The sequence below is a fragment of the Lissotriton vulgaris genome, chromosome 5 (assembly GCF_964263255.1).
Source record: "Lissotriton vulgaris chromosome 5, aLisVul1.2, whole genome shotgun sequence".
Classification (NCBI taxonomy): domain Eukaryota; kingdom Metazoa; phylum Chordata; class Amphibia; order Caudata; family Salamandridae; genus Lissotriton; species Lissotriton vulgaris.
Genome location: NC_141693.1, coordinates 715,423,214 through 715,438,344, shown reverse-complemented (window position 1 = coordinate 715,438,344; position 15,131 = coordinate 715,423,214). Strand labels below are relative to the sequence as shown.

The 15,131-nt window shown below is 44.7% G+C and overlaps 1 protein-coding gene across 1 annotated transcript in view; it reads left to right on the top strand.

Annotated features, from left to right (window-relative positions):
* Positions 1–15,131, top strand: part of ZSWIM8 (zinc finger SWIM-type containing 8) — a 2,802,584-nt gene that overhangs the window by 1,194,724 nt on the left and 1,592,729 nt on the right. Inside the window, exons 10-12 of the mRNA XM_086922151.1 lie at positions 982–1,990; positions 3,493–3,624; positions 4,050–4,229. Of these exons, the coding sequence (XP_086778277.1) occupies positions 982–1,990; positions 3,493–3,624; positions 4,050–4,229 (1,321 nt within the window). The remainder of the gene's footprint in view (positions 1–981; positions 1,991–3,492; positions 3,625–4,049; positions 4,230–15,131) is intronic.

Below are 15,131 nucleotides of genomic sequence, written 5' to 3'. Positions count from 1 at the left end.
GTGTGCATCTCTTCAGAGAGAGGAGTGTGAGCCTTCAGACATTGTAGCAGATGTGCCGAGAAAGGTGGCTGTTTGTGGCAGGCAGATGCATTTTCAATGTCAGTAATACGAGACGAACACAGTGGTTGCATTTTCTACTATTAACGATGAAAGCACTTTTAATATCTCATTATTTATTTGTGGGATGTCTTTCTTCTGAGTGAGTCTTGGGGGCTATTACTTTGCAATACCAATCCAACATATCTCTACCACTCTTCAACGAGCCAATAGCAGTATCGTTATTTTAGCAGAATGTATTCTGATGGTTATATGAATTTCTCACTAATACCCCTTAAATTGGCTTTTCCGTATTGTTGTGTAAGAATAGCCTTTTTTGTTATTTCATTGCTCGATTCCAGATGTTAGCAACTAGGAGGGGAGCAAGAGGACTGGCAGCCAAATATCTAAGATAGGAAAGCTAGTTTGTTTTATTGAGCTTGCCTCAAAAGCAAATTTACAGTTGTACCAAAAATTGAAGAAGGGCAGTAACCTGCCAGCCAGATGAAAAATCCATTAAGATTGCAAAATTGTGTTAATGCAAAGACTTTGAGAGAACGTGCTGGTATTTTCTTCAGTAGTGCATAGAAAAGAACGTCTGAAATGGTGAGAGGTTTACATAATTTTAGGCACTGCACATTGCTAGGCAAGAGGACCAGTGCTAGCCTAATTACTACTGAAGTGCTGATTTATGTACAGGTTGATGACTTTGCGGAAAAGAGACATTTGAGCAGGTAAAATAGTGATGGCTCTCAGTCAGAGTGCCCTCCACCCAATATGGAACATCTTCATGTTTTGTAGTAGCTCATAGACCATGTTCTGTATTTTCTATTTATCCACATCATTACAGTTTACTTCTGTTATTAACTGTTTGTTGTACTGCTATACTTTTCCTCATAATGATGATGTTTCCCTCTCTCCCTCAATCCTGTTTTCGTTCTGCAGGCGCAGACACCTCTGTGCTCAGCTTCGTCAGTGGCAGTTGAAAGTTATTGAAAATGTCAAGAGAGGGCAGCACAAAAAGTCTCTGGACAAACTTTTTCAGGGTTTCAAGCCTGCTGTAGAGGCCTGTTACTTCAACTGGGAAGAAGCATACCCCATTCCCAGCATTACATACAACAGCACAGACAAAAAGAACTCTTTGTGCTGGATGAAGGCAATCCAGCAAAGAAACTGTCGGCCACATTGCTCTGATGTTGCCTGTGAGGCCGGTAGAGCTCAAGGACATGAGATGTGCCTACATTTTGGAGAAAGATCCCGTTTAGCCACCCAGGAGCCTTCTGTGAGACCCAAAGAGCTCATTGCAAAACGTAAAGTGACTTCTGATGCCCCCCAGAGAATTTTGAGACGAACTTCAACTGAAGGTGAAAAGGTGTTGTACAAATCCCCAGTAAGCAAGTCAAAACTGCCAGTCGGGAAATGTTTGACTGTAAAACATTGTGGGAAGAGGCGAATGAGCAGCGAAGACAGTTCTCTCGAGCCAGACTTGGCTGAGCTGACCCTCGATGACAGCAGTCTGGCTCTGGGGGCAGAGGCCAGCAATACCTTTAGTTTCATAGAGTCACCACTTATTAGAGATTACAGGGACAATTTTGAAGATGAAGAGGGAGTTTACTTCACAGAGAGGCCCCAACCCAATGCTTTGACAGTACCTTCTGCCATGAAGGTGGGAAAGGATCATTTGGAAGAAACTGTTGGTAGTGGGGAAGAGGATGCTCCTTCAGCAGATGAGAATGAAGACTCGGAATCAAAGCCTGGGGTGGTGGGGAAGAATGGCATTGTGGCAGAGGATGGAGAAGGTGGCAAAGGGGAGGAAGAGGATGACTACCAGGCCTATTATCTGAATCCTAAGGAAGTGGAAAAAGAAGAAGAGGAAAAGATAGAGGGAGGAAATGAGGAGGAGCAAGACATCTTCACTGGAATCAAACCACTTGAACAAGAAAATAAGATGGAGGTGATACAATTGTATGATTGTCAAAATGTAAATGCTCGTGAGTGTGGATTGTTGAGGAAGAGTTTTACTGTGCTTGAGCTAATGAAAAAATACATGTTACTTGCTACAAAGATAGTACCTCCGGTGTTAGTTGAGGACTTTTTTCGAAAAATAATCTCATTCTATGTATCTTTAATCCAAAGCATCTTGCATAAAATAGTCTGTGAGGTTGGTTAGGGAAATAAATATTGATCATAGAGTTCAGTGTATAATGAAGAACTTGAAAGTGTGAATCCCTACAAGTCATATTTACTTTTCCAAGGTTGATACCATGGGTGCCAATTAGCTGGTGTTAATAATGTTCTCTTAGTTCAGTGTGAAAAATGCCACTTTAGGGTGAACATCTGTGAAAAAGATGCTTGTTTTGTGTGTTTGTTTTTTAATCTTGAAGAAATAAATTCCAAACTGACATTTGCGAGCTAAAACCACGACACAGTACATTTACAAAGATGATTTTGCTTCTGTTAAAACCTGTTTTGCCCTTTCAGTTTCTTCTGCAATTAGCCATTTTTGTTGGCTGTATTTAGTTGTATTCGCTTTCAAAAGTCACTGCGTTACTTGAAGACTTTCAGCCTGATTCATCATAGACCCGTTTTGCGAGTCTATAATAGCGATTCATAAGGAATCGCTATTACAGACTCGCAAAACGGGATTCATGTAGGAATCGCAAAAAGATTTGCGATTCCTACACAATCCTTATTTGCGATTAGCAAATTGCTAATCGCAAATAAGGAATAACTCCCCATTCATTCCTATGGGCCAAAAGGCCCATAGGAATGAATGGGGAGTATTCCTTATTTGCGATTAGCAATTTGCTAATCGCAAATAAGATAGCGATTTAAAGGGTGCCAGGGGTGTCCAAAGGACACCCTGTAGCACCCCTTAAATGCAAATTGAAACAGGTGTTGCGCACACACATGTCCAAAGGACATGTGTGTGTGCAACATGCAACTTAGAAAAATGCTTTTAAAAGCATTTTTCTAAGTTTTCGCTATTTACCACGAGGTTTGACCTCGCGGTAAATAGCAGGCCGAAATTGCGAATTCGCAATTTTTTAATGGATGATGAATTGCATTTAAGGAATCTCAAATAGAGATTCCTTAAATGTAATTCCTCGCAAACTTGCGACATCGCTATTACCGATTTTTGCATTTGGGATGATGAATCCCAAATGCAAAAATAGAGCTCGCAAAGGGCCAGATTCTCAGAATCTGGCCCTTTGCGAGCCGATTTCGGCTTGATGAATCAGGCTGTTTGTTTTTAATTTCCCTTGCAAAGTGCTCTGAGTTAGGGTTGCTTTGCGATATAAAAGCATAAGAGGAAACGCGTGCCAGCCCTAATTTTTTTAAACATTGTTTTAGAAGTTTGGGTTTTGATACTGAATAAAATATGATGGGTTTGTTTGTCATGCAGGATTTGATTTAGTGCACAGCTGTAGCCACCTTTCTTTGTATGCCTTGTAGATCCTGTTTGCTTGTGCAGAGGCTCTCTATGCCCATGGCTACAGCATTGAAGCTTGTCGACTAACTGTTGAGCTGGCCAGGGACCTGTTGACTAATCCTCCAGACCTTAAGGTGGAACAGCCTCAAGCCAAGGTAAAAAGCGTTTCCACAGCCATTGACCTTTTGTCATTGATGTTTCCTATGTTCAGGATCTGTTGTGGACGTGGTACCACGATGAAAAAGGAAGTCAGTGGAAAAAGTATCAAGCGCCTTAAGTTTTCTTGTCCCAATGTTAAGTATTTTCACCTGGAGATCCGTGGTGCTCTTCTGTCCGTTTGTTCGTCCATTTGTTCGGGTTTAAAAAAGCCAGTCATATTAACTTGCCCACTCATTTGAAGTTGATTGTTTACAGCCAATACTTCATCTGGTTATAATATTTGCAGGCCATCTGCTTCCCAATCATTATATTTATCCAATATTTATTTAGTTTATTATCACTGTTATTCCCACTCTCTCTCTGAATCCTGTGCAAAAATAATACATTAGAATATGTCACATTAAATTGTTCTTTCTGATAGGGGAAGAAGAACAAGGTTTCAACCAGCAAGCAGACCTGGGTCGCAACCAGCACCTTATCCAAAGCTGCCTTCCTGCTTACTGTGCTGAGTGAGCGGGTAGAGTACCACAACCTGGCGTTCTGCATTGGCATGTTTGCCCTGGAGCTTCAAAGGCCCCCTGCATCTACCAAAGCGTTTGAGGTATGTATCCTACTTGAAACTAAAAGATAGCATGTAACTTCTCTCACGGAGAAATTCAGACTTCCATTCACCAAGTGCACAGTATTTCTCACTGTGAGACTGGCGTTATGTATTTGAAGAGGTTCTGCCCGTTTTATCTATCATTAGTTTGCTTTACTTCGAAGTACATTTACTTTCTAAATCAGATACGAAGCACCTCCGACCTTTACCAAACATTGGTTCATGTAAAAAGCAAGTTTATTTTGACATCGTCAATATAATGATAAGGGAAGCAATATATATTTTCAAAAATATCTTTGTAGTGGAAACAATATTCGCATACACTTCCTGCCGTACCCCTACATCACAAACCACAGTATTTGATTTGTATTTGAGGAATAACTACAGCAGCTATAGCTGGAGTAAGGGAGGTACAGGGGCCACCACTAGTCCTTCCATCAGCCGCTGATTGTTTCCACTTCAGAGGACAACCCCGGCCCTCGTACATCACTTTCTCAGCCACCATGCCCCGCTTCCTATCTTGGGGGGGGTAGATAGACGCTACCCTCGATAGACATGCAATGTTACGTTTGGCTATTGCCAGACTCCAGGGTATCCAGGTCTCTCCATATAGTTTAGGTCAGTTGCATCCCAAATATTGAGGAGGCACCATTTTGTGGAGATTTCCATTTTACTCCCGCATAGGTCATTCATGTAGGCCACCAAAGACTTCCAGGAATGTTGCATCGTGGGGCAGCTCCAAATAGTATGATAAAATGTTCCCACCTGGTCACACTGTCTGCAACAGCCCGCTTCTGTTGCCCTACCCATTTTCACCATGGTGATACATGCAAGATAAGACCTATGTAGAATTTTGAGTTGTACTAAGCAAAACCCAGCCTTAATCACCACCTCCCTTGGGAATGCCAGGGCTTGGGGCCAGTCATCGTCCCCCAAACCCTCCAGATCTTGGTCCCATAGTTACTGCAAGTGTAAGAAGGTGTCCGGTAAGCTGTTAATCAGTTAGGAAACCAATATTGGCAAAGCCAGTAGGTCTCAACTTTTGGCTTTGCCAGTGCATTCTGCCTGCAATGTTCAGCGGTCACTAAAAGAAAAAAATGGTTGTTTTGTTATTGCCAATGCTGAATACCATTGTGAAAAAAGTGTGATGTGTACATGTGCATGCGCCATCACTCATGCACACATATGCGTCATAGGTGTTTTTCTTTTATCCAAATTTTGCTTTCCAGCATAGAGATGCCCATTTTGAAGAGTTAATTAAAATACAGAAAAAAATATTAAACAAAGTTAAACAAAAGAAAGGAAGATTGGGAGCAGTAGTGGGGGAGGCGAGCGAATGGTGATGAGCGGTAAGAAGAGTGCAGGTGGGAGCAAAGAAAACGTTTTGTTTATATAAAACTGATGGGAGGGGCAAGAGAAGCAACAGATGACTTTGGGTGAGGAGCGATATGGACAGCACAGTGTATTTTATTTATTTATTTATAAAGTTTTATATAGCGCGAACAAGATCCCAAAGGATATCAGAGCGCTTTACAAAAATGATGAAAGGAAGGACATAAGAGCAATGACCCATCGAGTAAGAATATAAATAAAAAAAACAAGGAATAATCACATAATTACAAGGTTACAAGGCAGATAAGACAGGATGAGTTATACAATAAATAGGTATATAGCAGGCTATGCAGGAAAAAAAGGAAGAACAGCATCAAATGTTTGTACAGTGAACGTAGGATCACTAGCTTCGAGCAGGAGAAACCTAGCACAATTATGGTAAAAATGTATTACATATTCCAACTGATTACCAAAAAGCTGGGATCCTTGAAAAGGAAAATGCAGAAAGCCATCCCTCTGAACCCAGTTGCCCTTCCAGCCTCAAAGTTGTATCAGATGTAGAGCTGCGACACTGAATGCTGTGGAAAAAGCTGATGCTTTCGGTATGTCACAAGTTACATCAATCAAAAACTTTGCCTAGAACTCTGTAGTAGCTAATAAACTACAACAGCCTTTATCTGCTCGATGAGCCACAACAAACTAATAGAAATCTGGCTTACAAATGGGAAGCGTTGGTAGCATATATATCAGCTCTTATCATCAAGTTGAGAACAGAATAATTCTTTTTAAGGGCAGGATGCATCCTCAGAAACCACAGAGGAATGGCCAGACAAATTCACCAACATGAGGTCCCACTGAACAGCAGCCAGAAGATACAGTTCAACTCTGGCCAAAGAATAGTTTCTCTCCAAAAAACTGGGTAAGTCAGCCTTAGTGGATACTTCCGCCATGTTTGAAAAAGATCACAAAATCTCCTAGTTTACCGAAAGACTAGGCTGAGGATGATGCTGTAAGTACTGAAACATAGCCCGACTGGTACTGGGAAGTCCTCCCTCAAAGTTCAGGGGAAGCTTTTCTGCTAAATACTACAACACCGTACAAAGGTCAGATCCCTGACAAAATGTACGGTTAGTAGGCTCAGGATCATGCCAGCCAGGAAGAAATAGAAGACGACCTTGGAAATGATGCATGATATGTGTTATGATAAAAATAATAGACCAAGAAACAAGAACACAGATGCATTTGTTATAAAAGAGGCACATGGACAACCATGTGTGCTGCAAAGAAGCAGCTAAAGGTAAGTACCTCTCCGTCTACATAACATAACCTACATATATATATAGGAAATTCGCAACATTCTATTTGGAATAACTTTGGCGCCGGTTGACGAATCTTCGCGAAATTTTCAAACTTGGTGAGGCGCTCCAGTCCGCTCATATCCTAAAAGTCTCGGGTGATTCGTGAAGCGGAGGCAGAGAAAAAAGGGGGGGTCCAAAAACATGTTTACCCCATGCAATTTTCCATAGGACATTTTGTCGCAGCTACAGCCCGAACTGCTGAACGAAAATAAACCAAATTTGGCAAAGAGGTAGTCCTCAGTTCAGATCCGTGCCTTTTGCTTAAATGGTGTCAATCTGTTCAGTAGTTCCAGAGCAAATGACAATTAAAAGTACATATATATCTATGGGTGCGGTGGATCCGCGCACCTTGAGCGCACCCTCCCGATCACGCGCTGAATGCTAATTGGCTGTCAAGTGGTTGTCAACATTCTAAACCAGGATGTGTTGGCAGCCATTTTGTACCTCGGTAGAAGCGAGGATGAAGAAGTCAGTGGAACAAGTGTGCAAAACGTATAAAGGGGGCAGGGTAGAAATACTCTGACCCTCTAGACCTGCTTAGGGGGTGCTGTTTACTATGGAAACTTCCCATAGCAAACTTGGTTTGGATTTTGAAAGAGAGAGCAGGGAAACCTGCTCTCTCTTTCAAAATCCAAACCATATTGCTATTTCAGACGGGGAGCTGCATGTTAGTAGGGTATTTGAGGGATGAAGCAGCATACAGGGGAGTGTGCAGAAAGGTACAACCACTCTCATGGAGTGATGAAAGAATAAGGAAAACGTAGCTTGCTTTGGTGGAGCGGTGGAAGGAGACAATCCATCCAATCGGTAGGATGGTAATGCAGCTATGCTCCCGGGTCAAACATGAAAAGGAAGGAAAGCCATCGATTAAGATGTAAGCAAACAAGATTCACAAGAAATCAAGAAAATAATGAGCAAAAGGTTGCTGACTCAAACACCTCTTTAACCCTTTCGCTGCTAGCCCCCCCCCCCCCCCCCCCTCCCTTTGCTAAGCCTTTTTTGGGGCTATTTGGGGTAGTTCGTGCATAAGTCCCTGTAACTTTTTGACCACATAAAGTATCCATGCCAAATTTGCATCCTTTTCTTGTAACATTATGGGGATTTTAAAGGTACCCAGGGTTTGTTGAATCTCTTGGAGGGGACCCAGAAATGAGCTAAAATACAGCCAAATTCTGTTTTGGGGGGGGGGAAATTCGAAAAAAGTGCTGAAGATAAGTGTCTGTTTTTTTCCTGCAAATTGTATCAACAAAGAGTTTGCGGTGCTTGAATCACCATCTTCCCACCTTTCATGGACATACTCACTTTTATCAGAAAACCAACATTATTTTTACACAGTTTTGGCATTTTACTAAGACATAGCCTATTTTTGCTATTTTTTGTGCTTTCAACCTCCTTCCAGTAAATGGTAGAAATGGGTCCCTTTATCTACATTGCCACTGCTGCTGCCAAAGTTACTACTCAGCCCTAAAACAGTCCGAGGGACTGCAACGCCTCACCTGCTCACTTCTTGCTCCCGCAATCAGCTCTTCACAGACGCAGGTGCCGGGGACTACATCCCCCAGCGTCCCCTTGTGGCGCCTGCCAAACGCGTCACGGTAAAGTGCCAGGAGGAGCTTTAAAACTGCTTAGGGGCTACCGCAGTGCGGGACGCGGGCGGGCGTGCCCGGGCCTAGGACGGGCCCGTCCGCGCCCGTCAGCAGCTGGGCTGGGACACCCCTCCAACATTGACTCCTGGACATTACATAAGCTCATGTTATGTTACTGGACTTGGGCTGAAGGGGGTGTAATAATTTGATCAAGGGATTGTATTTCTCTAATAAGCTGATCATTTCCATCTATAATTGTCTATAGTTTACTCATTTTGGGTATGAGCAAGACTACGTGCAAAGGGAGGGCGGGAGTGGGAGTGGTAGGGACCTTAGATGCCTTCCTTACTTGGGCAGAATCCGTGTTAATACACAAGATACAGCTACCTTAAAGAAGGCTCTCACTGGACCCCTTTTGCTCATCTATAGGGCAAATCCCCTTACTAGAGCCAACTGTAGCCCCAACTCCATGTCCTCAACCATCATTAGTGACAGCAGATAGCCCACAGTTAGGCTCCTCTGATCTCTGTACTGGGGATAGCATATCCTCCTCACCCCCAGTTACCCCTACCCCTACTAATATGCTTACTAGGCAGCAAAAGTTAGCAGCAGACCCTCGAAGTAATGCTCAAGCAAAGAAAAGGAAAGCGCATAGCGCCCCGAAAGCCAGCCTTTAGGTCTCAAAGCAGGCTAAAAATAAGAGTGTGGCAAGAGGGAGGAGAGGGATTCCAGCTCCACTCGTTGAGTCTGACAATATTGAGGTGGGCGCAGCAAGTGTAGATCCTATCCCATATGGGTTTCAACAATTAGACTCTACAGAGGTTCAAGATGTCTTTTTAAAACAGATGGAAGCCAAGCTGTCAGCCCTGGTTAATTATCTTATGTCAAGACTAGCCGCAATAGACCAGAAATTAAACAAAATAGAGGACCCTATAACTAAAGTTCCATCCCCCTCATTCTGGGAGTAGCCACCCCGAGGTTATGGGTGCTAGTTAGGTGGTAAATACATCTGGGTTACCACGACAAGCACTGGTTTGTTCACACTTCTCTCTAGCGATCTCTCCAAAACCCCCTGGTTCATTTATACCAGCACATATTGACCCACAAACATGCAAGGAAGGGCCAAAGGGCCCAGTGGGGAGATTACAGGGTCAGGGAGGGGATACGCTGACGAATGTCTTTCTCCATTTTCCTCCTGAGGCTACACCCCATACCATAGTGTTGGCTAACGTTCCGAGACTGCAACCCAGTGAGGAGGAACATTGGTCCTCACTTAAGAATAAGGCCCTTCATTTCTTGAATACAAGGACTGGGCTTGGGAGTCATCATTTCTGAGTTCATGATGGTTAGAAGGGTCGCCTGGGTTGGTAAATCTGAAAAAGGTCTGGCTGGGGACAGTGAAGTATTAAGCATCAGGTCTCCAAGTATGGTTAGGTGTATCTTAGAATGGGCTGCTTCTTTTGTGATACGTAAATATGCTATTAATGTCCTTCCATTAGGTTATTTTTTACCAATCAAGCACAAATTTCAGAGGGACAACGCACAGGATACCGGCGCACTCGCTAGGCCCCAACATTTGTGTGGTCGCGACCTCCAATAGATATGAGGCACTTAGTTCACTGGAGGAAAATGATTGACTGGGTCCCATATCTTATCATCCCACTCCTGTGGATCAAGCCACAAGGGATATGGGAGACTTTGGTCCTATACCAAATATCCAGAGCCAAGGGGGTCCTCATTTGCAACAAATATCGCCCCGGAAGGTCTAAATATTCGAGAAAATAGATTTGGGTTAGATGATAGCTCTACTGAGACATATTCCAAAGAAGGGAGCCCACTGGCTAATGTAGCCGATTTAAGTGCAGTGCCTGGTGGTAATTGGTTACACACAAGTGCCAAAACCAGCACCGGGTCACTAAATCTTGCCCTGACCTCCTGGAATATTGCCGGGCTGAAGAATAAACTACTATCAGACTGGCTATCTTTCATTGAAACCAATGAAATTCTGGTATTTCAAGAAACATGGTCAGTGGACCCCGAGTTCAGACTAGGCTACCTAAAATTTTCCAAACCTGCTATTGCTGGTCAAAGGGGGAGACCGATGGGGGGGATTAACTACTTGGGTGAGACCGATAGATAGGTATAAAGTACAGCAGTTGGACATTGATAGTAACGATATCTTAATAATTAAAATAAAGGTTTCTGATGCTGAGGACTGTAGGAGAGTAGGGTCTGCTATCCTATGGTCACCCCAAATGTTTGCTTTTTGCTTCACTGGTTTATGACTTAATGTGGCTGTGGGCCTGCTAATCAGACCCACAGCCTGCTGTTCTCTCTCTAAATTATTGCCAATGCACTCTAGGTGCATTACAAATTGGAACTGGTTCACCTTATAGGCCCCTGTAACAGTGTACCATAGGTACCCAGGGCATAGGTGTAGCCAAGGCCTACCAGGGGCTGCAGCATGTATTGTGCCACCCCTGGCCTCCATATTTGGACACAACAGGCTGATCACTCAGCTGGGGTAAGTTGGTGTAATCACCTCTTACTTAGATATAGTATCCCTATATCTAACCTTAACTGGACACATGTTAACCTATAAGCCATTCCTATGGAAGGCCCCTGCAATCCTGGGGGCAGAGTGCGTGGTTTCATGTGAGATGGTGCTCTAGCATGAGCTGAGCCTGTCTGCAGCTGTCGGGAACAACTCCCTTAGCTGTTCCGGGATATTGCCATACCATATACTCTTCAGTGCATTATAATCCCCGCGGTTATATGCTAACTTTGGTTTGGCTTTATCAAAACATGTCGAGTAAGGTGTCGTACGATTTGGAATACTATCCCCTCGACAGTTCTGTCGACGGGGATAGCATTCCACCCTTCTAGAGGGACACGACATGTACATAGCCTTAACCCCGGTTAAAGTTAACCATAGCCTCAGCATCACAAAATGGATGCTGCCACCACAGACACAAGTCTGACCTCCTGCTGCTGGGAGTCCTTCCAGCGAGGGAGGCTTGGACAAAGGGTTTCCTGCCTTGGGAGGTGCGAGCACCACCATAGACAGGATTTTGTGTATTGGGTAGGACAGGGCTGAATAGAATCAGACATGCCCGGGGCACACAAGGTGTCCTCGTGCATAAGCCTGTCCAAACCGGTCCTGGGACTTTCCAGACCCCGGCCTGGTGAGGAGCTGGACAAAGGAAAGGGGTGTAACCGCCCCCTTCCTGGTCGCACCCAGAGGAGGGACCTAGCAGGTGATCCACCCCTCAGATTGGGAATAAGAGTGGGAGCAGTGCCATGGCACCTCAGATCATCCTGAAATCAACTTAAAACTAAGAAGACGCCGGACTTCGACATTCTGCTGCACAGAAGACTGAAGAGCATCTCCCTTGTGGCCTAGGAGTGACCACCCTGTGAACACAGGCACCATCCAGCAACTCGACGTCTGCTTTGCCGCCGCCTCCTGCCGGAGCCCGAGCCTAGAGCTTGACGAGACCCAGACTCCCAGACTTCTCACCGCCCGATCCACAGTCCTTGCGAAGAAGGGACCCGTGGAGGCACCGAGAGACGTGGGACCGGACATCTCGGAAGACCCCCGAAAAGCTGACTGCGCAGCACCCAAGGTACCCTCGACGCTGTGCTTTGGGGATTGAGAACCCCTACAACCGAGCAGCCCTTGCACCGAAGATCAGCCCCCCAGCATCTCTACGATCTGCGTGGGGCCCTTTTGCATCGTGCCACTCGACGCGCCATCCCGGCCACTTGCCACGTGGTCAGCGGCCATCTTGGCGACGAAACCTACAATCTACACTGCGTGTCTGGTTGCTCCAGACTTGCCCTCTCTCCTGTGAAAAGGAGCACCCGCTCTGACCTTGCTGGTCCGAGTGATGAGCCTTTTTTGATTCCTGCGTGGCTTGCATTAGCCAAGGCCTGTTTGCTCCGATCAAGTTGCCGACACCGCCATTAGCTAGAGCCTTCGTGGGACAGCTCGTGACCGACCCCTGGACGTCCTCGACCTCTTCGTGTCCACGTGGCTGCAGAGAGAAGCTACACCTCATCGCCTGTTTGCACCCGACATCGCCTGGTTCCACGGTAGTCACTGGCTAGTGACTTTGAACATTTTCCCCTCTGCTTTCAGGTCTTCACCACTTCAGATCCACCCTTGGGTCCACCGGAACTCTTCACATCGAGCCGCCTGCAGCATCTTCAGCTCCAAGCACCATCGACCTGCGTGACGAAACCCAACACTACTTCGCACCTGTGCACCCGCTTCCTGGGGGTGAGGTAACTCAGCAACGCCGGTGTTCCTACACTGGTACACACCTCTAGTGTCTGTGTCTAAAGTTTCACTCCTCTAGGTCACTCGGAAGGTTCCTTAATAACTAACTTTGTAACTTTTACGCACCATTGACTTAACATTGGTATATGCGTGCACTTTCCGCACTGCACCCGAGTCCCGCGGGCCTTTCCCGACTTCATCACTGTTAGTCCCGAACAGCTCCAGCGATTCCCAAGGCCCTAGGCCTACTTCCTTTCAGCTAGGTGGTTCTTATACCACTATTTTAGTATATGGTTTAGGTGGCCCCTAGAGCTCATCCATATTGTGCAACTTTTGTATATTTAAACTGTGTTTTGTTTTAACGCATTTGCTTCTGTGCTCATAAAGAGTATAGGGGATTTTGTAGTAAATAAATATATATATATTTTCAATATAGATCTGTGTGGTGTCCTTTCATTTGGTATTCAAGGGGATTGTGTATGGTAAAACAGCTTGCTTCACATGCCTTTACAGAGTTTAGCCTAAGACTGCTTTGTCCACGCTACTAGGATAGCTGGTCTATAAGGTTGACTTACAACCAATCATCATAAGGGTTGCTTGGCATGGTACAAGGTGATCACTAGAATTAGTGAGCATCACATACCAGGCCAACTTCTCACAAGGACCTTATACTTTTTAATGTTTATGCCAGAGGGATGCCTGGAGGGAAAGCCTCAGGCACTGTCACTTTTCTTGATTCCTATCTAGATCAGTATAAAGGTGGGGGAAATATATTAGTTGCCGGCAACTTCAACTGATCCTTCGAACCACTAGACACTAATGATGTAGACTTAGGCCATGAGGAGGACTTGCAATGGGATATTCCGCAACTAGCACTAACCTCTATTAAGAAATGGATGGAAGCTGCTTTAGAGTTAACAGCGCTTTGTCTGGAGCATAGGTTAAAGGCTGTAAACGGGAGGGCGAAATCAGATGAGCAGGGCTCTCCTACTTACAGAAACGGGTTGCGATGTAGTTATATAGACTATATACTCCTCAACAAGAAATCCCGGCCTTGTGTAAAAGACATGGTTGTTGTGGAAAGTGACCATAACCCCCTGGTATTATCATTCCACCTGGAAGAAAGTTATGTTCTAGAAGACCTTCCTGCGGGTGTAGAATTGCATCTGAGCAATGATTCCAGGAGAGTAAAGTGGTTGAATATATTAAATAAAGAGGATCAGTTAGAGGTTATCAATCAGCAGGTCGCAAAGGCAATCATAGATCTCCAAAACCTGTCTACACAACAGGAAAACAAGTCCAGACCTACTTCCATCCCTACTCAACTTTTTAACAAGCTAAAGGGCCTTTTACAACTAGTATTCAAAAATCCACAAATTATGCCAAACCCTCGGTTGATTCATGGTATGGGAAATCATGTAGGGAAGCCTACAAGGCACTAGCAAGGGCAATAAGATCTAAAAACAGGGATAGGAGTAAAAATGTGAGGGTGAACGAGTGCTTCAATGTATGACAGAAGTGTGGGGGTGGAGCTGTGTATGGAGGAAAATAGGTGCCTTTTAAACATCTGGGAGCCCACAGACCTGGCAGCGAAGGGGAGGTTATGGGTGACGCTAGGACCGGCAGTGGCGAAGCGAAACATTGCCAGGCTGTGGGGGGCAATAGCACCTCCGAAACTCAACTCCTGGAAGAAAGATATGGACTGGTGCATGCTCCAGGAAAAGACTGTGTACATGGCGCGAGGGTGCCCCAAGAAATGGGGGGCGGTGTGGTCAAACTGGAATGACTACAGAGGCAACATATGTGAACCCCCCCCAACCCTTACACACAGACGTGGCGGCTGAACTGTAAACTGATTTATGACATGCTGCTGTAAACACTTTACAATGGACCGTAAATTGTTTGCTCTGTGTTCTCTATGGTACACTGTAACAATTCTATTGCAAGACTGTGTTGACCACCTCTTGTTTGGGTCCAGTGGGGAGATTACAAGGTCAGGGAGGGGATACGCTGACAAATGTCTTTTTCCATTTTCCTCCTGAGGCTACACTGTCATATAGCTACTTCTTTTCTACATACTCTGTTAAGTTAGCATGGGTTTATTAAATGCTTACACGCCGTTTTCATTCTTGATTCACTTTTGCACATGACACATAACTGTTGTTTTAGCTTTCAACCCAGAAGAGCTACGTGATTTACTAGAGAAATAATATGTTATTGCTCTGATATCAGTTTTGTTCTGCACTCTGTCTGTACAGTGAGTGCTGAAGGCTACACGGATAACTTAACCTAGTGTTGTTGTAAGGTCTGATCTTCGCACCTTTATAGACATAACACACATGCT